Source organism: Lindgomyces ingoldianus (assembly GCF_010093535.1).
Source record: "Lindgomyces ingoldianus strain ATCC 200398 unplaced genomic scaffold BDR25scaffold_3, whole genome shotgun sequence".
Classification (NCBI taxonomy): domain Eukaryota; kingdom Fungi; phylum Ascomycota; class Dothideomycetes; order Pleosporales; family Lindgomycetaceae; genus Lindgomyces; species Lindgomyces ingoldianus.
In genome coordinates, this window is record NW_022985164.1 from 1,629,600 (window position 1) to 1,648,081 (window position 18,482).

At 49.5% G+C, this 18,482-nt stretch overlaps 7 protein-coding genes across 7 annotated transcripts; 4 read left to right on the forward strand and 3 right to left on the reverse strand.

Moving 5' to 3' along the window:
• Positions 1–829: 829 nt before the first annotated feature.
• BDR25DRAFT_277847 (uncharacterized protein) lies at positions 830–2,117 on the reverse strand. The gene is made up of 3 exons (XM_033687640.1): positions 1,936–2,117; positions 1,677–1,875; positions 830–1,630 (listed from the first exon to the last, which is right to left on the reverse strand). Exons 1-3 carry the CDS (start codon positions 2,076–2,078, stop codon positions 1,103–1,105), a joined length of 870 nt encoding a protein of 289 aa, XP_033553432.1. The 5' UTR covers positions 2,079–2,117; the 3' UTR covers positions 830–1,102.
• Positions 2,118–3,204: 1,087 nt separating this feature from the next.
• On the forward strand, positions 3,205–6,716 carry BDR25DRAFT_300537 (patatin-domain-containing protein). Its single transcript, XM_033689395.1, has 4 exons — positions 3,205–3,398; positions 3,448–3,848; positions 3,898–4,745; positions 4,828–6,716. Exons 2-4 carry the CDS (start codon positions 3,591–3,593, stop codon positions 6,485–6,487), a joined length of 2,766 nt encoding a protein of 921 aa, XP_033553433.1. The 5' UTR covers positions 3,205–3,398; positions 3,448–3,590; the 3' UTR covers positions 6,488–6,716.
• A 342-nt stretch (positions 6,717–7,058) lies between these two features.
• Positions 7,059–8,654, reverse strand: BDR25DRAFT_339563 (uncharacterized protein). The gene is made up of 2 exons (XM_033693404.1): positions 7,523–8,654; positions 7,059–7,464 (listed from the first exon to the last, which is right to left on the reverse strand). The coding sequence occupies exons 1-2, from the start codon at positions 8,352–8,354 to the stop codon at positions 7,286–7,288; spliced, it is 1,011 nt and encodes a 336-aa protein (XP_033553434.1). The 5' UTR covers positions 8,355–8,654; the 3' UTR covers positions 7,059–7,285.
• A 364-nt stretch (positions 8,655–9,018) lies between these two features.
• On the reverse strand, positions 9,019–11,084 carry BDR25DRAFT_252719 (acyl-CoA dehydrogenase NM domain-like protein). The gene is made up of 4 exons (XM_033686196.1): positions 10,843–11,084; positions 10,503–10,789; positions 10,025–10,451; positions 9,019–9,940 (listed from the first exon to the last, which is right to left on the reverse strand). Exons 1-4 carry the CDS (start codon positions 10,967–10,969, stop codon positions 9,132–9,134), a joined length of 1,650 nt encoding a protein of 549 aa, XP_033553435.1. The 5' UTR covers positions 10,970–11,084; the 3' UTR covers positions 9,019–9,131.
• A 284-nt stretch (positions 11,085–11,368) lies between these two features.
• On the forward strand, positions 11,369–12,429 carry BDR25DRAFT_277853 (uncharacterized protein). The gene is made up of 4 exons (XM_033687641.1): positions 11,369–11,707; positions 11,757–11,779; positions 11,831–11,884; positions 11,961–12,429. Exons 1-4 carry the CDS (start codon positions 11,610–11,612, stop codon positions 12,173–12,175), a joined length of 390 nt encoding a protein of 129 aa, XP_033553436.1. The 5' UTR covers positions 11,369–11,609; the 3' UTR covers positions 12,176–12,429.
• A 307-nt stretch (positions 12,430–12,736) lies between these two features.
• Positions 12,737–14,417, forward strand: BDR25DRAFT_322011 (uncharacterized protein; the record flags this gene model as incomplete). Its single annotated transcript, XM_033692005.1, has 6 exons — positions 12,737–12,783; positions 13,250–13,574; positions 13,668–13,905; positions 13,972–14,020; positions 14,090–14,276; positions 14,328–14,417. 6 exons carry the CDS (start codon positions 12,737–12,739, stop codon positions 14,415–14,417), a joined length of 936 nt encoding a protein of 311 aa, XP_033553437.1.
• A 763-nt stretch (positions 14,418–15,180) lies between these two features.
• BDR25DRAFT_300542 (uncharacterized protein) lies at positions 15,181–18,006 on the forward strand. Its single transcript, XM_033689396.1, has one exon. It carries the CDS (start codon positions 15,484–15,486, stop codon positions 17,866–17,868), a length of 2,385 nt encoding a protein of 794 aa, XP_033553438.1. The 5' UTR covers positions 15,181–15,483; the 3' UTR covers positions 17,869–18,006.
• The last annotated feature ends 476 nt before the right edge of the window (positions 18,007–18,482 follow it).

The window sequence follows — 18,482 nt, forward strand, 5'->3', positions numbered from 1 at the left end:
GTGGCTATTGGGTAAAGTAGCACGCTTAAAAACTGGCGGTGGGCATAGGCTCCAATCAGCTGGACGATGTCAATATTGGCGAGCTTCAAGATATTGATCTGCTTCCTTTCCACCTCGCCGGTCTGCCGCTTGTAGAACCTCCGTTTCCATACAACGGTGTGACTAGTTATCAATGTTTCATAAACAGGTCCGTTGATTTCGTGACTGAGAAACGACCTTGCTTCAGTGGAGAGTCTTCGTCATGGAGGGATTCGACATGTGATCCTCTTCCGGACCAGTTTTCTGCAGTGCAGTGAGCGGCGAAACTGTGCTTGCCATACTATTGCCACCGTGGTTTCGTCGTCCCTTCGCTTCTGAACAGATGGGAGGTCCCGGTCTAGGTTTGAAGGTCTTTGCTTGCACGGAACTAATTTCACGACAGAAGAGGCAGATCAATTCAAAATTTTTTTAACATTTGGCGAGGCTAGATTCTAGGAAGGGTTAGTCTGTACCCTTGTCAATTGACCGTATGATAGACTTGCAATAGAGAACAAGTGCATTTGTATGTCGCAAAAGTTATTGTGGTCTCTCAACTATGACAGAGAAGAAGAGGTAATGAGGATTCCAGGGGAGATGTCGATGATGAAGGATCGAGAATGGGTGGTAGAGGATGGGAGGTAAAGGATGCGGGTTAGATGATGAGGTGTCAAGGCTAGGGCTTGTTTCTTGAGCGCCTGTCGCAAGGCTGAACTTTGCATCATGGAAACGTACTGTGGGGTGGATGTGCGAGTGTTCCTAATCTTAGAGCTTTGTTAGAGTGTGGAAGAGCTGCTGACTTGATTTGCAGTGCCTTGTCCTGAATTTCCCCTGTTATATTTAATGTTAGGTGATAAGATGCGGTAGAATCGATGGAACTGGAACTTTGATGCCTTAAGTGAGTCACCAGTCTTTCATATCCGATATACAGAGTCGAAGTTAACGAAGCCCCATTTTGTGGTCCTCCAAAGTTATTCCCTTTTCATACATGCTTCCCTCGTACTTTTCGCTGCAGTGTGATACCAAACCCTAAACTCCAGGCATACATAAGGACCAGGCAAGATGAATTTCAATTACTTCTCTGTATTCATCGTAGCCCAGCCAAACGGCGCTCTTGGACCTCGGACAATGCCCTGCTTCCGCTCAAGAAAGCCACGGATGCGACAACAGCGGCAGCTGGCAGAGTCTGGAAGAGATTCCAGCTTGTGTAGTACATGAAGAAGATGCCCTCCATGGCAAGTATTGAGCCGAAGAAGAGAGCGTGCGAAACCGGAGCATTGCTTAAAGCTTTGCTCAGATGGTTCACATTGGCGCCCAAGGTAGCCCACACACCGAACAGGGCTGGAAGAGCACCAAAAACCACAGCGGCAAACACCAATGTTATGATCTTGGGAGGCGATCGAGGGTCGGTGCGGAAGATGTGGTGGATCTCGGGTTCGACGGCATAGCGAATGGGCTTCGCGGGAATGGCAAGGGGAACATTGGGGTCTCGGGTTACGCTGAGGTCGAAAACTTTGCTCTTATAAGGCGTGGAAGATCCGAAAGAGCCAATGACGATGGAGGCTACAATTGGTTTCGAGGAGGTGAGGAATTGGATGGGGAGGTCCTTCTGGGTCTACCGAGATCAGCGAGGCTCTTAGCAATTGGCAACGCAGTCTTACCAAATCCACCTTTCCTCTCCCACTTTCCTTCACACTGAGCACGAAAGACTCCTCTAGGCCTGTTGTAGGGTCGGTAAGAGTAAGGAATGCCTGATGTGGTTGTCTCGCTTTTTTCCCGTTGGTCGTGGTAAGCAGCATCTTCAACGAATCCGTCGAACCCAATGCCACAGGTTTTGACAATGGGGTACTGGGGCTCAGTCTGAGTAACAACAGCCTATTAGCACCAACTCGACATGCTTCAGAAGTTCAAGTAGCTTACTTCTCCTTGGCCCCAGCACCCACTCCAGCACCTTTGCTTTGAACGGTTAAGGTGGCATCTTCAAAACTCCAAGAAGATGCTGCTGACACGACGTAGGCGCTTGAGAGCAGTAATGAAGGTATGAAGGAGTGTAAGAGCCTCATTGCTGCAGAATTGTGAACAAGTTGTGAAGCTGCTTGCGGGATGCTCGAAAGGCAACGTAAGACTGTCTTCGCGGGCCGAGAATGGTTCCGACAGTCACGTGTCAGATGACTACTTGATTACTAACACACTGACCTTCAATGGGAGCAGTGCACATCATCAAAGAGCAGCGTGTTTACTGCTGTTGAAGATGCAGGGAAGTGACCTAAAACATGTGGGCCTACTTTCTGAATCCCTGAAGATTCTGTGCTGAGCATGGTCACCAGATCTGTTGATTGTGGCCCTGCCAATGCACACAATTGCAGCCGCTAGATCTTTCCTACTAGATATATGGGCTCCCGCGTTTTGCGCGGTCACGTCATGCCTTCATACACATTGTCTCATATGATGCATTCGATGCCTTTTATTAGCACCCTGCATGCCTTTTGGTTGACTGACATGTGAAAGGGTCTACTGTCGCTAGCTCTTGTTCAGCCCGCCCTCAAGAATTCAAGCTGCGAGCCTTTTGGGCCCTTTCCCCACCACATTGAGTCTTATTTTAAACTCTGTGATACGGTGGCTGTCCATGTGAACCGAGAAAGTGAGACACGGCGATCATAAGACGAAGGTTGACTCGAGAATGCCGTAAAGAGTAGCAAGCATATTTCAATGGAAATGTTGTGCATGACCAAAGAGCCTGAGTAAAATTCCTTAGCCAGCCAGTAACATCAAATAGACAAAAAGAAATTTGACAACGATCCAGACTCGAGTGGAGAATGGACATGTATCGTGTACATGCAGGCTGGTTCCCTACCCCACGGAAACCTGCAGCAAAGAAGGTCTGCATTGGACGAGAAAGCAAATCTGGAAAACGCGGGGTCTTAGTAGTGCCAAGATCTTGCATTCCATCGGCGTCCATGACAGCATTTGCAGTAGCTAGCCGTCTGACTAGAGATGGCGCGGCACTGTGCCTGGCAGTGAACCTGTTAAGGGCTTATGCTCGTGAAGGAGACTCAGCATTCGTGGCCGTGCGCGCGGAATGGGCGTTATCGATAGAGGCGGGCCATTGTTGGATTATGGGCACATGCTCGGATGAATGACGACGTGTCTGGCAGGCCTTTGGTCATCCTTGCAGGTGCTCGTCCGGATTGTTTCGCGATCGCGCCAGCACATTTGTCGAATCTGGCAGAGGTGCTTCACTCCTCCCTTCTTGGAACCAAACACAGTTTGTCCTTGATATCCTGCTTCGGAGCCCACTCCGCCGTGCGACTTCCGAGAGTGGTAGGCTACTGCCACGCGTGACTAGACGGCTCTTGTTACGGACTACTTCAACGATTCAGCGTGTACGCTTATATCCTCATACCGCTTCTTCTACCACCTGACCCGCCGCAGATTTGGCCCCCTATCTATATCTCTATCCCGTCAGTCAAATAAATAACCGCGTCTCCGGATCAAGTATCCTGTTCTTCTACGAGGCCACACGCGGCCGAACCTGAGCCATCACCGCGCATGCGCATGGCGTACACTCCCTACAGATGTCCTTCCTGTGCGATACAATACTACCTGGTGGTACTAGACTGCATCTAGGGGGAGAGGCCGAGAAATATGGTCCAAAAGCACTGAGGAAGAGCCAGAGCCATGGAGGTCTTCTTGCACCGCTTGTACAGCTGGTCAGGGATCCAGTTCGGACGATAGGGAGTGCTGTTGGCAGTCTTAGTGACGTGCCGGAGAGTACTGTTGCTTCCGAAGCAGAGCTAGATCACAAGCAGGTCTTGTATCTACGCATGAGAAATGTAGGTGCTTTAATTTGGGATATATGACCAATTCTCATCAATGTATCAGGCCGAGTCTTATGAAGAATGGAAATCCGCGGCTACAGAACTAGACACATTGGAAGGAAACGATGTGTGGAAATTGGAAGACGATTCTCCCGAGTACGATGCGCCCCTTGTTGCAGCCCGTCTCAAGCAACTTGACGATGCTCGATTGAGTTGTGATGTCAAGAAAATGCTCTTTCTGATACGGACGGCCTTGACACGAGGGCTGGGCGGCATGGGTGATTTGCGACTGTACAAGCACTCCCATGTCGGCACAAAAGCCTTGATCGAGAGGTATATCGACTCCGCACAAAATACCATGACGGCACTGCTGGACGTGTCTGCGAAGCAAGGCGACAAGTGTCCTGTTGAGCCTAGAGCTCTATTGGAGTCCCTCCTGGCTGCTCGCCAGTCTTTTGGCCGAAGCGCATTATTGTTGTCAGGGGGCGGAACCTTTGGCATGAACCACATTGGCGTTGTCAAGAGTTTGTGGAAAGCCCGTCTCCTACCACGTATCATATCCGGTGCTTCCGCAGGAAGCATTGTCTGCGCGGTTCTTTGTACAAAAACAGACGCGGAGATCCCGATTGTGCTAGAAGACTTTTGTTACGGTGACCTGGCCGTCTTTGAGAAGGAGGGTGAAGAAGATGGCTTGATGAAAAAGGCCGCTAGGTTCCTGAAATACGGCGCACTCTTTGACATCTCTCATCTCGTGAGCGTCATGAGGAGTCTTCTTGGGGACATTACTTTCCAGGAATCCTACAATCGGACACGACGCATACTGAATATTACGGTGTCAAGCGCAAGTCTCTACGAGTTACCCAGACTTCTCAATTATGTTACTGCCCCCAATGTCATGATCTGGTCCGCGGTGTAAGTCCAAGTTTTTCGTCTTTATTTAACCTCTCACTATCTAGTCTATCCCAGTTTCCCCTCAGCTGCTGATGCTTTATAGATGCGCATCTTGTTCTGTGCCATTCGTCTTTTCCGCTGCTTCCCTATCGGCCAAGGACCCCAAGACTGGGAAAGAGGTCCCATGGAACCCAACACCCAATGCTGGTTGGATCGATGGATCTGTTGACAATGACCTCCCCATGACTCGCCTGGCAGAGATGTTTAATGTCAATCATTTCATCGTCTCCCAAGTAAACCCTCACGTGGTTCCTTTCTTGGCTAAGGAAGAAGAAGTCATTGGGAACGAGGCACGGCAGGCCAACACGGCTTTTTCAGCTGGCCCAACCTGGATTCATAACATGGCCAACCTAGCGAAAGGGGAGGCACTACATCGATTGCAAGTACTTGCTGAGCTGGGCATCTTCCCGAACTACCTCACGAAGGCGAGATCGGTGCTCAACCAGCGGTATTCGGGTGATATTACCATTTTTCCGGCGATATCCTACGCTCATTTCCCGAAAGTACTAAGTAATCCTACGACAGACTACATGCTGCAATGCATGCTTACCGGAGAAAGAGCTACATGGTCGAAGCTGTCGAGGGTACAGAACCATGTCGCAATCGAGCTTTCTCTAGACGAGACCATTCGACAGTTTCGAGCGAGGATTGTGTTCAGCCCAAGTCAAGTCGACCTTCGCATGAACACCTTCAATCGGCCTTTATCCCAAGGAGACGAAATATTCTGTAGACGTCGTTCAAGCAGGCCACCGCACAAAATCACCCGCTTTGATCGCGACACCGCTCCTTCTACTTCCCGCCGACCTACGTCCTCTCGCCGTAATAATCATCCTCTCATCAAAATTCCTCCTCAACCAGCTCAGGTAGCAAGGCCATACCTCCCTTCCCTCCCCCTAAGGAAATTCGCCAACTCCCTTGAGAACAGCCAACCTGGGAGTTCGACCCCTGACGCCTTTTCATCCTCCACAAACTTCGATGATTCATCTTCAAACCTAGAACTCTCGCAAGATACCGATGCATCCGATTTCTTTTCCTCGTCGCTGTCTCCTCCAAATTCACCGTCATCTCAACTGCCAACCCTTTGGCCATCGACACGCCAACTCTTCCCTTCCGTATCCCAACCCAGTACTCCTTCTATCTCAACCTCAGTGTTTGGCCACCGAAATAGCTCACTATTGAACCTTACCATGACATCAGATCTCAGTGCCGAAAACCCCAGCCCGCCCGAGATACAATACAAACATCTCTTTCATCCTTCCTCCTCTACCTATCCTGAAAATCCGCCTGTGGGCCATGACATTCGGAATGAAATTGAAAACACAATTCAACCCTGTGCTGAAATCCACCCGACATTACACAAAATCGAGACTTTCCCAGAAACGCAACATCGTCCACCGACTCCACTAGCTAAAACAGACCCACTCCCAGAAAGTCTAGTCGGAGCGCTTGAAGCACCACCAAATCTCTCGTCGGCATTTAGCCCATTATTGACAAGAGATGACGGCAAGGCCGCGAAAACGGGATCAAGAAAACTGACCAAGCAGGAGAAGAAGGAAATTAAGGAAGCAGAACGAGATAGGAGAAGCAGCCGACGGGGCAGCGCACAGGGTGCAGGATTGGGTCTGTTGCTTGATATATCTGGGACTAGGGGGATGATGAGGAGAAAGAAGAGCTCAAAGAGTGGGAATGTTGCCGCGAACTAGTCTGTACACATGGTATCCTTTCATTTCATTCTCGTTTGTCTAGTTTGAATTTCAACCTACATTTGAACGTGCATATTGAGGATGCATAAAGAGCATTGGGAGGTGCATGGCGCGATGAGAGAATATCACATGGAGTGGAGTTTATTGGTCATGGCTGCGAGGACGCGGATGGTACGTGGGGAGAAGTAGTGAGATACTCTTAGGCGAGTGGTTCATTGCGCCTCTAAAGACACATTTTTTTTTGTAATCCTTCGCTGCAGTATTTTTTCGTCCATCCTTCCCCTAGCGCGCCACCTTTCATCGTGCATTTTGATTGCATGGGTAGAAGGGATACACACACACACACACACACACATACATACATATATATTACACGAGCGAATCTGTACCGGTTCATTCGCGGGTAATTAGCAATCTTCCACAACTTTCTAACTGCGCTCATATTTCACGTCATTCTGCTACTCAAAGCATCTACTTTTTGAAATTGTATCAGAGGTAGGAATTGGTTGGGTGGGGTTTATTGGTATATACAATTATATCCAAGTCGTTGCATGAGTGCCGTATATGGAATTTTATGAGCCACAATTACAGAACAGACATCCGACTTTTCTTTCCATTACTTTCGTGATACATTATTTAAACACTGGGACGGTACATTCAGCATCATGGCAGCTGCATGTCTTTTCCTGCTCATGTGGCAAGTTCCCCTACGTTATTTAGAGCCGCATTATACACTCGGAAAGACCGCCCTGCGGCCTCTGGAAATGTGGGAATAGGAAGGTAACCGGAAATGGCCCCCTACGAGCTCTTCTCGACTCCAGATTCTGGCGGGGATTCGGGGGTGGGTGGAGAGACGGGTGCTAAAGCCTCGGTCGTAGAGGGCTCGGACATTGAGAACGAGGGCAGGTTCTTCGTGAGTTCTTCTCTTTGTTCACGTAACGAAGCGTACATCTGTGACATATCTTTGCCGAGGAAAACTATGAATATGTTAGTTCGACTGTTTAACGTCGTTCTGGACCATTTGGAGGTACCTACATCGCTGATACAGCTCATAACTCGTAACCACTATAATCGGTACCCCAACTATAATAGCTGATACTCGTCGTCCCGCCGACCTGTACTTTGGTGGCAATTTGCCTCCTTCAAGGTATTCGGGGGTCATGTTAGGGAGTGTAGAGGGCTCGGGAGGTGGAGGAAGCGTGGATTTATAGGGGGGAGGTTTTGGGGCGGCTGTTGTTGTTGTAGGAGGTGTCTGTGGGTTGAGAGGCCTAGTAGGGATGGGGACAGTAGTTGCGCGAGCGCGGGTTATAGGAGGGGTAAATTTCAACGAGGGTGTTGCGGGGGTTGGTGAGGCCGGAATCTTGGGTGTAGACTTCGCTGGAGAAGCCTGAGTTGTTGGTGAAGTTGTTGATGGAACTGCTGGTGGTGGTGGTTTTGAGGGTAACGAGGACTGCGGTTGAGTTTGCGATGGCGCGCTCTTCGTAGTTGAAGAATTTCCCGCCCTCAACGTCCCTTTCGCGGCAACCTCCTGTAGTATCTTGCTCGATGACGACGTAATCGGAATCGCCTGTTTCGTGCTTCTTGTTGCACCCCTTGCCTCCTCTTTCTCTGACTTCGCAGCCTCTGCCACTGTACTCTTCACCTCTTGTGCTTTCGCCCTCCCACCCGCATTCTTTGCGCCTTTCGCTGTTGAGCTCTTGGTGCTCTTCGTCGCCTTCTCTACCTTCCCTTCCTCCTTCGCTGTCTTCGCCGCCTTCGTACTCGCCTTCCTCGTACTATTCTTTTTAACATCTACTGCCGTTTCCACCAGGTCCTCCACCACCTTCTTCGGCCGCCCGCGCTTCTTTGAAGCCTCTGAACTTGACATTTGCGCGCAATTGGGTTGAGGTATTACAGTCTATGGGATTTGCGGAGGGATATAGGAATGCAGGTGTGGTTTGACGCGAGAAAGGAGGTAGAACGCGTCGAATTCTGATGAGTCGAAAATTTGGACGGGGCCAGGGATGTTCGTGAGCGTGGCGCGGATCGCTGAGGGGCGGGAGTGCTACCTTGAGACGAGACTATCGATATCAATAGTAAAGGGGCCTGAGTAGGGTAGCAGCTCTGCACATCGTCTCGAAGCTGGCTAAGAGCAAATCTTTCACTTTGTTTCGATATTCAATTGTAAGCCTACTTATCCCCACAATGGACGCGTCTCATGCAGCACATATCAATGGTGAACGAAAACTTCACCAACTAGAGCACGCATCGGAAGTTGGTTACTTTCTACTATCCAGAACCTGCCCACCAACTTTCTTAGATGACATAGAATACTATGACTCAAGCTGCTTGCCCATCGCCGGCTGTTAGCACCCAAAGCCCCCAAGTGTCATCACCACATCGCAGGTGATGAAAATCCCAAGAAAAAATCCTTCCCCCCGCTCCCCCATTCCATCTCAAAACATAACATGAACATGGCAGGAGCATTTAGGCTAATACCTGCACCCTGTAAACTTTCCTTTTGCGATGAAAAGATGTAGAGCAAAGATAATGTGAAGAAAAGGAATTGGAATGGGATGAATCTACCTCTATGCTATTTAACACAAACCGATTTTTAAATACCAGAATGAGCCGCTCGTCTCTCGTACATATTTAATCGTACAGCCTATAACTTCATCCCCAAGGCCTTGTGGACCCTCAAAGCCTGCCTGATGCTCAAATCCAGCATAATCTCCTCACTTCCACCAGGGATGGCATACGCCCTAACATCCCGATACAGCCTCTCGACCTTCGCTCCCTGGCCACCTCTACTGTAACTCAGACCACCAAAAATCTGGCTGGCTTCCCTGGCGCAGAATTCGAATGTTGTTGTGCTCTGAGCCTTCAAGCTAGCAATAGCACCGCCAAGCTTCAACATGGCCTCCATTTCACCCATCTTCTGGCACTGGTAGATAAGGTTCTCGAGCCAGTTGTAGGATGCTTCGATCTGGCGTACCATGTGAGCCAGCTTCAGTCGGATGACGGGGTGATCGATAAGGCGTTTGCCGAACGTCTTACGCTTGTGGGCGTATTTCATCGACTCTTCGTAGCAAACGCGGGAGAAGCGCAGGCATTGAATGATGATACCAATACGCTCATGGTTGAAGTTCGTCATGACGACCTTGAAGCCTTGGTTTTCTTTGCCAATCAGGTTCTCCACAGGAACCTTGACATCTTCAAAGGTGATGTAGGTGGTGCCACTGCTCCAGACACCCTGACAGTCCATCTTGCGAGTCGAGACGCCGCCCATGCTACGCTCGATGAGGAGGACAGAGACACCGTTCATACCGGGACCGCCAGTACGAACCGCTGTGGTGAAGTATTCGCACCAGATGCCGTTGGTGATCCACTTTTTTTCGCCGTTGACGATGTAATGCTTGCCATCTTCAGATAGCTTAGCTTCGCATGTCAGATTCGCGACGTCGCTACCAGCATCTGTCAATTGTTAGTCAGGTTTCTTACCACCTAACAAGGACTATGACTATGTCCCGTGTTAAGTGCGGATATGCTGAAACTTACCCGGCTCGGTAATGGCAAGACAAATGCGCTTATTACCACTAAGAATTTCGGGAACGACTCGCTTCACAAGTTCCTTCTTGCCAAACTTGACCAGAGGTGGGCAGCCAATACCATAGCCTCCAATGAGATTCCAAACAAGACCTCCACTACCGGCACGAGAGATCTCATCAGTAAGAAGCATCTCATGGAAAAGGTCCCATTTCTCAGGGGGCACGCTTTGCACCCGAGACTTGGTCAAGTGTGTAGGGTAGTGGACACCAAGGAGACCGGCGAGGTAGCCCCGTTCACCCATTTGTTTATAGATGGTGTCTGGCACCTTCCTCTGCTCCTCCCACTCTGTGACATTTGGCATAATCTCTTCTTCCACCCATTGTCTGACTTCGTCGCGGAGGGCAGCGTGAGTTTCGTTAAAGTATGGAGAGTGGTACTAGAGAGTATGGAATTAGACGAGCCATTTGCACACATCGGACGCGCTCACAGACTGATACCAGGCAGGGTCAGCATATGGAACAAGGTCGCCATACGGATCCAGCGCTTCCGCTTCCTCCTGCGCGGCCTCTGATGGTTGAGGAGCAACAACACCGGGCTCAGCTGACGGCTTGAGCACGTCCTTCTTTGCCGGATGGGCAACTGGAAGGGCCGGAGGTGCAGTTTTGGTGTTTAAAGAGCCCACTTGCAACTGCTTTTGATATTTCTTCAGGATGCTCTCGTTATGATACTTCCAGAATTGCTTCGACGCATCTTTGCCAGCAACGCGCTGGAGGACTGTAGACTTCTTAGTGCTGCATATTCGCTGAATGCATTCTTTGAACACCAACTTTTCTTGCCCCCAGGATGATCGTCCTGGAACTTGGTCAAGTCGTACACATCTTCATCGACAATGATCCAGAGGTTGTCGGCCTTGTTGTGGGACGCAACGTCGGCAGTAGAAAATCGCTGTGACATCTCAAAAAACGGGGAGATAGGTAATGGGAGAAATATGCAGGATTACAAGTACAGGCCGTGTGACATGAAGGAGGCATGTCCAGCAGCAGAAGGGATTAAGAGGTTACCACAGCTTTCTTTCACATGTCTGCCGCTGATGCCAAGCACCCGGGACTTGCTCCTGATTTTGCAGGTCTGGAGCCGCAGGGAGATGTGGGGGCTATTTTGGACTGATGCGACGATGATAATGTGATCTTGTGAGCAACATTGGGGACATATAATTGGCTGGTGTGCAGTCGCCGGCCGAGCTGCTGCGTTTGCGGTTGCATGAGGTGGAGACGTCATTCGGCCGCATGCCGAGGCATCGCGGAATTAGGGCACGTGTCCACATTGGTCCTTCACAAGCCATCATCTAGCTGACTTTCAGCTGCCGGCTCTGTGGGTAGTTCCCTGGGAGTGCAGAGGGCCGTAGTCATGTCCTTCAAGTGGGAACCCATGCCTTTTCATGGCTTTGAACACTGCCACTTGTTGTCATGTTGTGAGCTCATCCGGAGTTCCCCCGCGCCATTCATCACTCTTCGCAGAGCCGATCGAATATACCTAATTAACGGCTTCTCGAATTAGCCAAGGAAATTCACCAACTCAACCCTCATCAATAATCATGCCAGGCGATGTACAGGTAAAGAAAGGTTCGGAGATCAATGCTCCAAGCGGCGCGCAGACCGAGGGTATGATAAGGATGAATGCCATAACCGACATGTATCCGCCGTCTACCTATCTGCTTTAATTAATGCTAACGATTGAAAAGGTCTGATCAGATATGTGGAACCGGCCAGTCTCTCAATAGAACCATCGTAATCCGCGAATGCTAACTTGTCTCAGTGATGATAGCGAAGCCACACACAGCATCGGCCGTTCACCACCATGGTGAAGAAGGTAGAGCATCTTCAAATCCCTTTTGTTGAATGCCTCGGTACATACACCGCGAACGAGTCCGTCTGATGGCACACAGACACAATCGTATACGCAGCCAAAGGCCATGGCGCCATCGTCAGCGGGCCGAATGGTTCGAAGAGACAGGATCTCGTGCCCGGCGACTTTGCGCTAATCCCTGCCTATGCCGAACACCAGGAAGTCAATGATAGCGGTGAGGATGTTGTGTGGATAATCACACGAGGGGGCAGAAATCCGATCGTGCATAACCTTGAAGGCTGGGGAAAGAGCTAGAAAAAAGTAGCTTCGGATCGTAGTGCAAATTCATTCGGCAGATCGGTCTTTGCAATGGAATACTGCCAGAACTTTGAGCGAATGCAGAGTCTCAGATAGTGTTGGGTCTTCCAGTGTAGACACAGTCTCCTTGAATCCAACAACGAGTCTACAGGCTAATTCGCTTACCACTGCAGTTAGATAATGGAGCGGAGCCCACAGCGCAGCACGCAGCATTCTCTTCTTGGGGCATGTTAGAACAGGTAACAGGACATAGTAGGACCTTCCTTGTGGACAGAAAACTCTATTCTCCTTACCCACCACTGAGTTCGAGCAATTGGCTGGATAGATTAACCCTAACCTATCATTGTTCTATAGTATGCGCCAGAACGCTACCATCCCTACCAGAGGATACCTCTCGGACGACCTGATTTGTTAGACGTTTGTGCAAGTGTTACGGATTCTCAACTCCACCACCCCCGGTCCACCCGTCTCCAATCCTTTAAAAGCTGGCTCGGAACTATGACCCACTTCAAACACGCACATCTTCGATAAGCTACCATCCCGAGTCACCGTCCTTCAATGTTAGTTCTCCTACTCTTTCTCAAATGTTGGCATCTGAAAATGAGGTAGAAAGCAGAGCTCCTCTTCTCTGCTTATCACCCTACTACCTTTCCTGGAAAGCTTGCAGCTTACTCACTCCAGTAGTTAGTTAACTAGTCGTTCAGGCTGACCTCAGCAATACGCGTCCCACGTGCCGGTGAAACGTACAGAGCATTTGATGACGTAGGGACAATATACCAGAGCACCATGTTAAGATGCTAGAATTCTGCAGGAAAATGATTAGCTTCAGCCTGCCTTAGACAACATGAACCCTGCGATCCTCGGGATCCGCGCAAATCCAAGCACTAGCTCTAGAAGGCACTAGAGCAGCTGTATCAGCATACGAACACATTTATGCAGGAGGGCAATCTTCAAATACCATTACCGTGATCAATCCCGCTACAGACACAGTTCTAGGAACCACCAATCTGGGAAATGAGCAACTATTAGATGTCGTTGGACCTCAATACGTGCGATCCGGAATTCCCACAGTCCCAACTTCCCTCGATATGGGAAATACATAGTCTCGTTAAGTGTGACATGCAACATCGTCACGGTAGTTCGTTGCCTGGATAATGCTATCATTTCATGGACATACGTTGACCAAAATGCCCACGAAGCGTTCTTCGCAGCCGATAACCGGACAATATGGGTTTGCACAAGGGGCGTCGATACTATTGAGCTTGTCGACGGTTTTAGTGGTACTATCGTTGGCAAGATCTCTTCATACGGTGGACCGAGTAAAGTATTCTTCAGTCTAGACAGGAAAACCGCCTATGTGAACCACATTGGTTCCCCATACCTGGAAATTATCGACGTCGAGACTTAGCAGCACATCACCAACATCACCGGCTTGGCAGATACCTTCTCTTCAGATATGATGCTTTCTGCGGATGGAAATCGGCTCTAGGCTGCGCATCAAATGCTCGGTAAAGTTACGGTCATATCCACCGCTTCAAGGAGGATTATCGGGGTCCTAGACGCAGGCCTGGAAACGAATCATCCGAGTTTCGCAGAGCTGAACGGAACAACCCATGCCTTCGTCACTGCAGCAGCCTTAAACGCAACAAGAGTCTACAAACAGCCTGATCCTGAACAAGTCCTGGCGTATGAAGGTGAGATTCCGTCCAGTGGTGTACAACCTCATAGTCTGTGACCCAGTCCGGGTAATTCTCGAATATATATCGTCAACGAGCACTCCGACACCGTGGAAGTCATCGATCTCCAGAACAGCTTAAGAGTCGCGAAAACTCTGGATGTTGAGTAAGAGGATCAGGCACTAGTTTACGTAGCTAGAGCTGTTCCAAGTGGTGACAGAACATAGAACTTGAGGAAGCAGGGTCTGCAATGCAAAGCGGAGAATAAGCTGCTGGTCGTGGAGGTTTCGGACAGAGGTGGTGATGTGACGGCGTCAGCGTTAGTGACGATCAGACCAGCAGTCAGGCTCGATATGTTTCAGATTATTGGGAGGAATCTGAAGTTGAATACGACGTACACAGTTGGGGGGAATGTAGGGAATGTAATGGGGTTATGATACCACTGGTGGATTTAACGACAACGTCTATGACAGCCGCGGGTCAGGAGTGCGCCGCAAGTGTTGGGGTTCTTTAAGTTCAAAGGCATATACGGTGTAGATTCAATCAAGTTAGTAAGAAGGTAGTCAAGGAGCACGCTAATAGGATGTAGTAATTAATGATTCGAGCACTAGTTGCGCTTCCCCTTGCCATGAAGCCAATTCCAGAATTCACTCTAGAATTTGAATCTATTTGAGTCAGAGAGGTCTAGCTTGCATTATAGATTACCATGGAGCACTTCTACGAGCTATTTTGAGTACTGGCTGTGACTATTATGCGAGAGAAAGTATCCTGATAGCTGAATACTGCTAGTAGCCTTCTAGAAAGTGGCGTTAGTGCTTTCTTATTCAGTAGGTTCTCACGTAACGTGGTATATGAGATTAGAGTCTTTCTGTTAACCCTCTTGTGGGAATTAGGGTGGACATTAATGGAACGCAAATGCTGTCTTGAAATATCTTTGAATTGTGCTATGTTAGATGACGCCAGTACGTTTTCTTTCTAACTCCGTCCCAGGATGTAGCCATATCGCTAGGGTGTCAAATATACATATCAATTTAGCATGCTTGGGATTGGTGGAAGACAGAAAGTCTTTTTTGAGAGAAACGAAGATGGCTTGGGCTTAGAACCCGCAGAAGTTCCTTCGAGCAACAGTAAGGTGAACACAAGGAACATTGCACTGAGACGGAAGGACCTGTACTGTTGAAGTCGGGTGGTTCGATGGATTCTTCTCCTTGCTTCTTTTGGTTAGTTAGTACTTTGGTAATTAAGCTAACTTGGTTGGGGCGAAGCTGCCTGTCGTCGTGGCGAGTGTCGTTGCGACTCAATTCTTTCGATACTGGTACCACCCGACTGCTCAAAAAGCTGACTCCTCTTCTCATGTCGCCCTTTCGCCCTTTCCTCTCTCTGATGGCATGGTGAAAGGTGGTGAGTCAACCAGTTGCGCAGAACAGTGTACACAAATGCGCCAGGCAGCAACGCGCCTTCTAGCTGCCAAGCATGGGCCCCGCTAAGCGATGGTATATATCTACCACAACCATCACTTGGTTTTTATTCTCCAGAACCCGACCATCTCTTGGTCGGAGTTTTCTTCCAGCGTCACCACATACCATAACTTCGAGCATAGCGTCGAGCATTGCTCGTCTAGATAGCACCATGGCCGCTTCAGCCGCTAACGAGCTTCCAGTGCGCACCGCACCAGCTGCCGATACAACAAAGATGGATGCCCCAAAGCATTCCGTTCTTAACTCGACTTTCCCTGTTCTTCTCCCGCAAGACGACCTATTGTTCATGCCAGAGCCGGAATTTCAGTCCTCCATCCGGAAACTCGTGGCTCAAGGCGAGCCAGCAGAAGATGAGCCCATTCTCATCGAGAACAGCACATCCTCCTCAGGCTTCCCGTCGAGCCCCTCGAAACGACGTGCTCTTGCTGACGCTGAAAATCCCCGCCCCAAGAAGTCAGCTTTCATGAACGGCCTGTTCCAGGATGCTGCCCATCAGATGACCGCTGAGGATTTGGCAGCCCAGAATAAGACGCTCACCGCAAATGCTGATGTCACCAACATCTCCTCAAAGAATCCTCTGGTTGATCTATTCTATGACCTTGCAGAATTCACTGCGGACGACAAACTGAAGATCCTCTTGGAGCATGCATGGAAAGAGGATTCCTTGATGACGCTGAAAATCATCTTCAATACCCGAAGCATTCATTTAGGAAAAAGTAACAAGATTGCGACCTACAAAGCTATGGGCTGGTTAGCCGAGAACCACCCTCTCACGCTTCTTGCCAGTCTCAAGTGGTTGGTGCGGCCCATCATCGAGAAAAGGGCACCGAAACCAGAACAAAGAGAGACAGCAAAGGATGAAGACTTTGCCATGGTCGAGGTAGATGGCGCCAATAGTGAAAACCCTGAGAAGGCTCATGATGTGCGTTTTGGTGTTTCTCACGGGTACTGGAAGGATCTTCTGAATCTTGTTGCTCTTGCTGCGAATAACGAACTTAAGTTCAATGGCAACCCAGAATCCGTTCTTTCCCAACATCCGGATAAATCTGCCTCTGGTAAGCGCAAGCGAGAGTGGGATCCAGCAAACGCCAAGGTGCTCCGCACGCAGAAGAAGTTGGAGCGTCACGACCGCGTTTTGCGGAAGCTAGAGGATGACGGTTTCTATCGTGCCCTCCACACCACGGTGGCTCGCCTCTTCGCCAGCCAGCTAAAAGAAGATGCCGCAAACCTTGCTTCCGGAGAAAAGGCCGATATGAAGAAACTATCTCTGGCCGCAAAGTGGGCACCTACTTTTGGTGAATTCCATGATAAACACACCTTCATACTGTCTTCGATTGCGGAAATCCTATTTCCCAAGCCCGAAGAAGTCTGCCCCGACGCCACAAACCGTGAGCTCTACCTACGATATGCGCGCGAAGTCTATCGACGCAAAATTGGCTCCCCTCTTCGCAAAGCTTTATCTGTCGTCGAACGTGAGATTGCTTCAAACAATTTCGAGGCAATCCATTACGATCGCGTGCCAAGCCTCGCCATGGATCGATACACCAAGCTGTTCTTGCGAAAAGACTTTGACCACTTTTCGCGCTTCGTAAACAAGGTTGCCGAAGGGTCCGTGAATATCTCTGGCGCAACTCTACTACCGTCAACGCTCGTCAGTAAAGCTCGGGTGGCTGTCTATCACACTTCTGATGAAGCAAAAAATCTTGCCGCAGTCAAGGCCAATGCACAAGCCAGCATAACGCGGAAAGTGATAGATGGTCAATGGAAAACGTTGGTACAGCGGGTCCGGGACTCGGGCGTGCTGGAATCTTCAATCGGCGTCTGCGATGTAAGTGGCAGCATGGGCCACCCCGTCTTCAAGGATAACACCTGTCCCATGGATTCTTCGATTGGCCTGTCTTTACTCCTGGCAGAAGTCACGGCCCCTCCATTCGGTGGCGCGTTCATCTCGTTCTCCGAATCACCGACCGTCGTGAGTGTTGGTGGCGAGTATGATAAACGCGGTCTCGTCGATAAAGTGGCCGCTATCAGCAGAGCTCCATGGGGATACAACACAAATTTCACTGCCGTCTTCGAGGACTTGATCCTGCCAATGGCTGTGAAGGCTGGTCTGAAGCAGGAGGAGATGGTGAAGCAGGTGTTTGTTTTCAGCGATATGCAGTTCGACGAGGCTGATGAACATACAAACCGCTGGACCACATCTTTCGACCGTATCAAGGCCAAGTTCGAGGCTGCTGGCTACGAGATGCCGAGGCTCATTTTCTGGAATTTGGCCTCGAAGAGCTCCGACAAGCCGACCACGATGGATGACATCAACACGGCCTTAGTGTCTGGTTATTCGCAAGGTATGCTCAAGGTCTTCCTGGATGGTGGTGGCTTCGAAGGAGAGGGAGAGGAAGAGATTACGGAGGAGGAGATGGAGGATGAAGACGGTGTTGTTCAGGTGAAGAAAGAGAAGAAGAAAATGGATCCGTTGACCGTCGTCAAGAAGGCCGTCTCTCACAAGGCGTACAGCATGTTGAACGTCGTCGACTAGAGTTGGGAACCCGATGTTGATTGAAGGTTTTCAGACATATTTCAAAACCGTCATCAAAAGTGTATAGTAAATACAGTCTCCTATCTTGGAACGGTTGGCGAAATGGTAGGCTGGGGATATGCTCCAGACGGAGCCAAATCAACACTTTCAAATCCAATTCTCTAAGACCGAAAGTGATGTTGTTTTAACTCTCTATAGTATAACATTGCTTGCTATGGAGCATGGTTGGTGCGGAATTGATCTATTAAGCCTCCCGCAAGAATAAGGGAGAAATGTTCAGAGAATACTGATCTTTATCGAAATCGAGATCCTTACTGTCCCAACATGGCAACAGCCCTTCTAAAAGTAGCTCGAGGACCGATGTCACCACCTCGTAATCGTCGATAATGTTCTCCATACACACCAATGTCACTAGGGTTCCTCTAAATTAGCATTTCTGAACCTTTGTGCACAGCATGTGAAACAAAAATTCCGGGGAATGTTCCGAGTTGTGTAATTGCAGCCTATTCCTTGGAGAGGCTCGACGGATTTTGGACACCTAACTGCGTCATCATTATCCCTTTAATTAACTATCATGTCCTCTCTGGGCTTTTCCACAGCTGTCTGTCTGCGGA